Here is a 9,080-nt window from a genome sequence, read left to right as displayed (position 1 = left end):
AGTCTGCCTGCAGAGGAAGCTGGGAAGAGTTGGCATAGGGCAGATGTATACACTATAATGTTCCCCTTCCAAGTTATCTTCAGTAAATTCCCAGCTGTTTACTTGGACTGCTGTATGCGTTTCTAGAAAACACCAATATGGATACTCTGGGGACAAAAGATTGCCTATGATAAGCACTGTATAAAAAAAAAGAAAAACATATACTCTGGACTAGTGCACAAAGTAAACAAATTTCACCTACAGAGGCTTCTATCCAATAGTCAATGCTCAACAATTTCACACTTTGCTGCCATTTCTGGGCTTACTTTTGGAAGGACTGCCATGAAACAAAAAAGCAATGGACAACTTTAATAAGCTCCGATATTCTCTATTTCATTCCTGGTGCTCTAAACACATCATGAGGTCAAAGTAAAACTCTTAGCAGGTCATATTTCTGTGCCCTTTCATGCATAAGCTAGAATCAGCAGCTTCAAAGCTATTCCACCACTAATGCTTAAGGTGAAAAAAGATGCAGGAGGCCTGCTGAGGTAACAAAATAAAGGCAGAGGAAACAAGCTGACTTGGGAAGTCCTGGCAACTCAAGCTGTCTGTAGCACAAAAGATTGCATCACAAAGCACGTTATAGAAAATAAATCGCCTTTACTCTAAGCTATTTTTCTGTCTGACACTAATTACATTCTATATATTAAATTTCCTTGAATTTTCTCTTTTTTTGTTTTTGGAAAAAAAAAACCAAAAACCAACCAACAAAAAACTACAGATAGTCAATTTTATTCACAAATTGTGTCACAGTGCACAGACCCAAAATTGCTTTGCTGACCTGAAACAGAAACCGTTCTTTCCTTTTTAAAGCACAAAAACCTGCTGCCAAAGAAGTAGTCAGAAGAATTTAAGGTAAAAACTAGTGTTGAGCATAAAAGAATCCTCTAAATATTAACGTATCTAAAAAGATAGCTACAAATTTTCAAATGAAAAACGAGCACATAAATTAAATAGAAATAAAAGCTGCAAAACTCTTCTAAGCTCAAAATCAACCTTGTATCAGTAACTGCTGGAATACTGGGCCGATGCATGTCGATCATATACACACAAATGGAAACCATCACACTCATATTCATACTCAAACACTGATTTCATAAGAAGAACTACCCATTCTGTGCTCACTATACTTGATTATAAAAAGAAATAAAATGGAAATTACTGGTAGCGCCTAAGGAGCTCAAGCAGTTTTAGGAGAAATAAATTTCGTAACCTCCTGTGAAAAATGAAATCAGTGAGTAAGTATTTTCCCACTGCAAGTGAATGTTATTTAAAATAAATTTCAGTCTTACCTTAACTTTAAGCACAGAAGAAAACATTTTGGCATCTTCAGACACTCCTCCAATGTACAACTTTTTGGTGAAGACAGGTACATGGTCATTTTCATCCTTCACTTCAATAAATACCTTGGCTGTATTGCCTAAAAGAAGGAATGAAAAGTATGCATAGAACATTTGGCAATAAATCTTTAACATCTAATGGAGTTCAAACATTTACAGCCCAAACAGATCATGTAAAATAAGTGCACAGATAACACTGTAAAAATAAATACATTAGAAATAATAGTACATTTGGTATGAAAATTATGAACTTGAAGGAAGTAAAGAGATTTAACCTATTTCTTTTTGTACTCTGCCTTTATTGTTTCTGCATTTGCCATTTCTTCTGAATTAATCTTGAGCTGAAATTTGTAGCTTTACAGAAAATTATTCCCATTACCAGTACACCTACACTTTGCTATTAGGCCTATCTGAATTTGCCTGTAAACAAAAAGCTGCCATGGCTTTCTTTAGACAGCAAACTATTTGGGGAAAATATAAGAAAAGACCTGTAACTAATTTTTCAAATAAATAGAAAAGCACAGATAAGAATATTGTACTTTAGTAACACAGATTTTGGTCACATTAAATTCTCACAAGTGTTATAAAGAGGTAATGAACAGGTGGTGTATACTAGTAGTTATGTTGCAAACAGCAGCTTGCTTTTTCCACTTCACATGCAGCTTGCTTTATGTATTTTAATTATTACTAACTCCCATGCAAATACCTAATGGGTGATTCTGCCATGGTGTCTGTAAACTCACAAATGTTCATAGAATAGCACTGGCAGAAACATCCTCTGGATGAACAACATGATACTTTACATTGCAGGTCAACACAGCGTTTTCTATACCTGCTTGAGCCATAAAGCACAAACATCTGAGAGGTTTGTTCATGCATGTGCTAAGCAGCCTCAACACCTAATGAATTTACTGAATGCATGCCTAAGCCTGTCTTCATCACAAACCTGGCCTGGCCCATGGGAACTCAAGAAGTATTACTTCCCCGCTAGAGGTTCAACAGACCTTCAAGCAAAATACAGCTGTTAATTTGTGTTTTATTAAACAGTTACTGATCCACCCCATTGAACAATAAACATCTCTCTCTTTCTGCAAGGAAAAAAGATCTAGCAAAAATTATGGACCTAGTGCAAAAAAGATTCAACTGCACAGTAATCTATACCAACATCTGTTTGTCTCTTTCAGAATTGTATAATCCAGAAAGATTGCTGGAAATTGTAATATCCAGTTAATTAAAACCACATTTTCAAGTGATAAATTGCCTCATTTCAGAGTTGGTTTTCCCAGCTTGTTTCAGTGCCAGGGTAATTTAAATGTTGCACAGGTGCCATGCTGATCTGAGTTAGCTTCAAAATGCAGTCTCATTTAGAAAGAGCTTAGTAGCTGTATCTTTAGGGGACAAGAAAATTAAAATCCAGATTATTTCGTAGACTGCCAGAGTCACCAAAGATATTCTATCTGATGGTCCAACTGATGGGAAACAAATGAGGACTTCATAAACGTTACTGAAATCTGAGAAAAACATTTCAAATACTGCCCGATGCATTAGTACAGAGAGAAGAAAAGAGAAAGGAAAGAAAAAAAAGGAAATGGTATTTCCTCAGAGGAATAATCAATTATTCACCTTCCACACTTCCACCATATCTGTGCAGATATGTTAAACAACTTGTAGGTGCTGTTACTTCATGGGAAAATCACTTCATGACAAGCTCTCTTTTTACAGACGTGGAAAAAAAAGCCATAAGCCAACATCTGAATGTGTGTAATGTGGACATAATGGTCTATTTGTAATCATCTCTAGTTTTGCTTACGTTCATTTTAAAAGAACGCTTCTTACCTTGACTACATTATTTATTACAGTGAAGAAAAATTTCAGTCAAAGAGGTATTGTGAAGTCCTATGAATAGTCAAATCTCTCTCTTGTTAAACTGGATTCTTAATGTTTCTGGCTGCAATACTAAGTTACAGTGAGAAACTGCAACCCTGCTGAGAGAAATGAGATCCCCAGGCAGGCTTCTTCACTGCAGCTACACCCTTTAGGGAAGAAGGCAATTGAAGCAGGATTACAGACAATGTGTGTAAGTGACCTTGCCCTGCTGAGCTAATAAACAGTTACATCAATGGCTGGCACCAGTTTACTGCTGTAGGGAAGATCCTAATTGTATCACATTCAGTGCTGGTAGGAATAGGCATTTGCTAACCTGCACTAGCTCTCTCTAATGCAAATTAAACATCTTTTGCATAGTGCTCACTATATTAATCATTTCAAGCCAGTTTTGGTGAGGTGCCTTAGCCTCGCGCAAAGTTTGCTTTGCAATTTGCTGAAAAACATTTGTTTAATTTGCTGGTAGTTCTCTGAGCTGCCAAAATGCTGATTTGTCTAGCAACGGTTGAATGCTTTGAAAATGAGAAATGAACGTTATTACATTAAGCACAAGCAAATAAAATATCCTGCATATATACAAACATTAGCATCGTTAACATTAAATTAAACATATACCTTCATTTTATCTTACTGCCTGATTTTTATAAACAGATTATATTACATTTGTTCTGGCAGAAGGGAACGCGGCATTTGTGAACGCCTCACTACCATGTGCTTTATATCCAATTCCAACCTACAGCTGGCCGTAGTGAACGACTCCCAGCCAGTTACAGAGGTTGCCTTGTTCTCACATCGGATAAGCCTAGAAGCAGCGCACATTAAAATCCCTCATCAGAAACCATGCCATGCGTGCAAAGGTCATGCCAGACCCTTCACCATGGGGATTTTCCCAGCTGCTCTGCTTGATTTAGTCAGATACTCCCTGCACGCAGGGCTCTGGTGCCCAGAGACAGAGGGTATGGTGCTCCTACGTCCACCACCCCTGCACCTCCAGTGCCCTGCCTGATTGAAAAGGCCACCCACCCAACCTGAACATGTTCTTACAGAGTCTGGTTTAGAGTCTGGCAGTAGACTCTCTTTTCTGTCATATTCCAAATTTGTTAATGCTTGTTCTAAATACTGTTCATGTGTGGCTCTAGCCCTCTTTTCTGGCATCTGAAGGGAGGCAACAGCATCCACTGTCTAATGTGCACTATCAGTTACTGATACTCTCACAGGTAGGACAGCGAACACCAAAGGACACCAATATTTACAACTCACCTTCCAGAGGGGAAATTTTGTATACCCATGTATGTAAAACCTTGCTGCTTTGGTATTCTAGATCTGGAATCCAGCTCCAGTTATATTCTTTTTCATGGATTCCAGGAGTTGAAACCAGAATTTACTCCTCCGTGGTACTTCTTGTGAGACCTCATGCAATCAAAGTATATTTCTTACTACTGTGACTGAACTACCTAAATAGCTGGCCAGGTGAAAGAAGAAAGCATCTTTCCCTGGACAAAGCAGCACAGGACTGCCAAGGTGGCCAAAAAGAGCAGAGAAGAAAATTGATTGAGTGCTACAACTGCCTTCCTTCAGCTGTAAGGGAAGTGCTTCTCTGCACACAAAGTATGCAGATAATATTTGATAAGAAAACAGTTTCTTTAGTTTTACTGCACATTTTTATTGCTAAGACACATTTATTGCCTGAATTTTTCACACCAATTAGTTCAACAGTCATGGAGGTCAAGTCAGCCTCCCAGACAATACACCACAAAGGAAGTTTCTGCACCACAATCTCCTGCAAGGTCTCCTGTGTCCCATTTACCTCCTCTCTTCTAGACCCTCCTGAGATGAGCTGCAGTGCACAGAGTATACAGAATTGCAGCTGCTTGTGAGTCATCTTCCATTTATAAGAACCAAACATATTGCATGCACTGCTCCAGCTAAATAATTGCTCCCAAGACTAGAAGATGAGGCATTTGGAGCTTTCAGCTTCTGTGATTTGCTTAAGGAGAGTGAAAACATCCTGAAAGCTGCTCTAAAGGAAACCTGAGGATCCTCTGAAATATATAAAACTAGTAGATCATGAATGACTAACATGGAAAGCAAAACCAACAAAAACTCCTCGGAGCTGGTCGGAACTAGTGTGTACTAGCCTTTCCAGAAGTTTTTCCCAAACACGCTTGTTGAAAACTCTTTTCCAGTATCACTGCTTATCTAAGTAGTGCTAATAATGCGCCCGATTCACACGAGCCTGTAGTTTCTCTGCAGAAATATGTTGAATTAAAGCAATGCTTTTTGAACACTGGGACAGAGTAAACTATGCTTTGAGTGTTACTAGATTTATTTTACATTATGCTTTCACCAACGCTACTGCACTTGTCTTCTATAATATGCCAAACCAGTCAGTGATACAACTGCTCTTCATGCATCGATAATTTAAACATAAGAAAACCTGCATCTAGCTTAAGCAGTGGCTGTTTGCTCTGCAGTAGGTAACAGCAGATTCTTCTCTTTTAAAAGTTCATTTTAATCAAACTGGGAATGAGAACTGTAATTCGTCAGGGTTCAATAGCACTTTGCTTTACTACTGTCCTACAAGTCTGTCGAGCAGACTTTGTGCTTTGGCAGGTAAACTAAACTGAACTGCAGCTGCACTCAATCTCACCTTACTAAATTTGGCAGAACCAAATAGGAATCAGCACCAAATATTTTTCAGTGGCATTTTGGTCTAAATCAGCATGTGCCCAGAAAGCCTGAAGAAGCTCACCATATGCTGTAGCTGATCAAGAACAGTGCAAAAAGAAGCTTCGATAAGACATAAACAACAATGTATTTGGAACAGTGCTGATCCAAGGTCTGATTTAAATAAACATAAACCATCTTTTTCTACCAAATAATTAATTGAAAGGGAGCTCATATTTTATGCAGCCTCTCTAAAATACATTGCTTTGTTGTCCACAGAAATTTGAAGTTTGTCCCAGTAGCTTTCAGGGAAACTACCCCATAGCTGTATGGCAGAGGAGGCAGATTCGCAGCTCTTCAGGCTCTGCAGCATGTTTTTTTCACCTGTCACATCTCCTGGATTCAGGGACTGGCATGGCAGCCAGCTTGTAAAACACCATCAGCACGAACTTTTGCAACGTTTGAAACTAAAAGTGTAAGGCTACTTGAAAAGTCAGTAATACAGGGATACAGAATTCATTTTCATATTTAACTTTGCAAAACTATTATTCCCAATTAGTATGGAGCAGTTGCAGAATTTTCGTTGCAAAACTAGTTTTATCCATTTCTGCTTTATGATTCCCAAAGGTTTATTTTGTGATTAGAAAACCAAAAACATTACAGGAGAGACAGAACTGTTCTTTTACCCTGCAACACCCACAGCAAAGCCATGCCTCACAGCTGGGATTACAGCAGCAATTTGACAACAGAAATGGCCATCCCCGGGGCAGTGCCCCTGCATACTTCTGGGGAATTGGTATGCACCACTTCTTGCTTGGGGCTGTGCCAAAGGCGAAAAATAGTTCTAACTGAACGAATAAAACATGTAAATAATAAATTGAAAGGTGCATTTTTGCTTAAAAATCTTTCAATACCAAAATAAAAACATCTCTACCAAGATCACATATTCACACCTAGCAGTGAATGTAATATTTAGCACACCTGATTGAAATGAAAAAAGGTGGCAGTGTATTCACCCCTCAGCTGGTCTAACACTCTTGAGATATCTTACCTCTTGCTTGTTGAATGCTACTTCTAAGTTGATTTTTAATAAAAATTCATGCTACTCTGAATTCTGCAGCACCCGTGAGAGTTTGGAGGGATATCTTGTTTCAGTTCTCACCTGTAGCAGGCTGGATGCAAACACAAAGATGGCACTTGCCATTTCTAAAAAAGAAATCTGCTTATCAAGCCAGTGCAAGTACAATTGTAAAACCCAACAAATCCATTGTTTGCAGTGCTTTCCATTTCTTTTTAATTCCTCTTAAAAGACAGTAAAACCAACCATGTGTATCTGTCATTATTTTTGCATCTCTAGGAATGTGAAATACACGCTTACTGATCTTCCTTTACCTACTCTTTAATTAGAGCCATGAGCCAATCAAGTCAGCAAGAGTGCAAGCAAAAATAAAAAAGAGGATGCAGCAGAGATGACAGCGGGACTACAAGCGATGCTGGAAGTTTCCTAATGAAGATGCAGGTGATAAGATCAGGGATATAGAGGAGAGTTCCACTGCATTTCCACTGCATTTACAAGTCCATAACACAAGAAACCCCCCTTTTCACCCCTGCCATGAGAACATGACTTACTTGGGAGGCAGAGACGTCTCACAGTCAGACTTAGAGACAATCAAAACAAGACAAAATCTACAGTAGAGCAACCTGCAGTCAAAAATACTCCCTCTGGCCTCCCTTTCAACAAGTGATTGAGCAAGAAGCTGTTAACACAGGTAATTTCTAATGAAGACAAACCTTTCACGTGGCACTGTGTCAACTGATAACACCTTTGCCTGTAAGGTTTAATTTTTAAACCATCTGTTTGCATCCGTGTCCATTTGCAGACAGACACCGGAACAGCCTGGAGGCTACCTTGCTAGGCAGCCACGGAGGATGGGTGAAGCTATGCACAGACGGCAACGATGTCAAGATAAGAGAGCAAATGACAACTGCTTTCGGCAGCAGTTCACTGAGCGAGCGTGCGGTGGCAGGCTGAAGGGGTCGTATGTTGGAGCTGGGGAATGAAAAGATGCGCTCTTCTCAGATGCTGGAAACTGTGAACACTGGAAAACATGAGACTGAATCCTCCACTTCTGTACTTGGAGGAATTTGGAGGGCCCTTTTGTCAGTGGTGTTCAAAAGCAAACATATTCTGGCGCTCTTGTAAATATACCCTTCTCTCCAGATCAAAGTGGGAAGCCTTGGTGTCTCCCACCATAGTGCGTGTTTCATCTGTCTGGCACAGGGACCACACGCCCACTAATGCTTTAATTCTTAAAACTGGGACCATGTTTACTTTGGTGGTAAAACCCTCTCTTCGCCCCTTCTTGTCTATACCGCTCCACTGCTCTTTCTTATTGCATTTAGGCAGCACTTTCTCTTCACTGCTCCCTCTGGTTTCCCATAAACCCCTTTGCTTCCTCCTGTCCCTTTCTTCCTGACCACATTTCTCCTGGGCATCAAACTGCAGGACAGTGAGATGCTGATGAAAACTTCAAACAGCTGACAGTGTTCAAATGAGGTAAAAGATGATGTTTCTCCTGTTCTTGTTCAAGAAGTACTTCTGGTTTAGTACAAGATGAATTGCGCTGATGCATTCCCTTCAGCTCACTAATTCACAACTCTTTCTGGGAGGAAGGAGCTGCTTGGTCTGTGATAGATTACAGAGCAGCACCTTCCAATTGCAGAACACATCCCACCACATACAGTTTTGGGATGTTCCCAGTTTTTCAGTATATCAGTTTTTCCTTTTTTCATCTTATCCATTGAGGCAGAACTGAAAGCTTCTATTTGGAAGCTAATAATCACAATCCTCATTTGACCTACAGTACACTACTAGACTATGGTCTATTGTGATAGATAATCTAAGAAGCAAAGAGCAGACAGAAAAAAAACCCAGGCTGCTAAATTTAACTGAATTGGAGAAGTCCATTAATACTGAAGGTCTTTCAGGGCTCAGCATCACCAGTTGTTGATTACTCAAGCCAGAATTCCAACCTTTTAAATCCACTATCATCAGAAAACCTAACTCTTCCTCCATTCAAATGAAGTAAAAGTGCACTGCAATTTCATATTATAAAGTTTCAGTTAAAGTAACTGTTTTAAAGAGTTTGA

At 39.3% G+C, this 9,080-nt stretch overlaps 2 protein-coding genes across 2 annotated transcripts in view; both read right to left on the bottom strand.

Annotated features, from left to right (window-relative positions):
- Positions 1–9,080, bottom strand: part of LOC103924271 — a 391,194-nt gene that overhangs the window by 64,332 nt on the left and 317,782 nt on the right. The window lies entirely within an intron of this gene.
- Positions 1–9,080, bottom strand: part of LOC103924270 (protocadherin-15) — a 376,716-nt gene that overhangs the window by 49,854 nt on the left and 317,782 nt on the right. Inside the window, exon 25 of the mRNA XM_009332761.1 lies at positions 1,332–1,459. Coding sequence (XP_009331036.1) covers positions 1,332–1,459 — 128 coding nt within the window. The remainder of the gene's footprint in view (positions 1–1,331; positions 1,460–9,080) is intronic.

The sequence above is a fragment of the Pygoscelis adeliae genome, unplaced genomic scaffold (genome assembly GCF_000699105.1).
Source record: "Pygoscelis adeliae isolate BGI_AS28 unplaced genomic scaffold, ASM69910v1 Scaffold139, whole genome shotgun sequence".
In the NCBI taxonomy this organism is placed as follows: domain Eukaryota; kingdom Metazoa; phylum Chordata; class Aves; order Sphenisciformes; family Spheniscidae; genus Pygoscelis; species Pygoscelis adeliae.
This window is presented reverse-complemented; position numbering and strand designations above follow the sequence as displayed.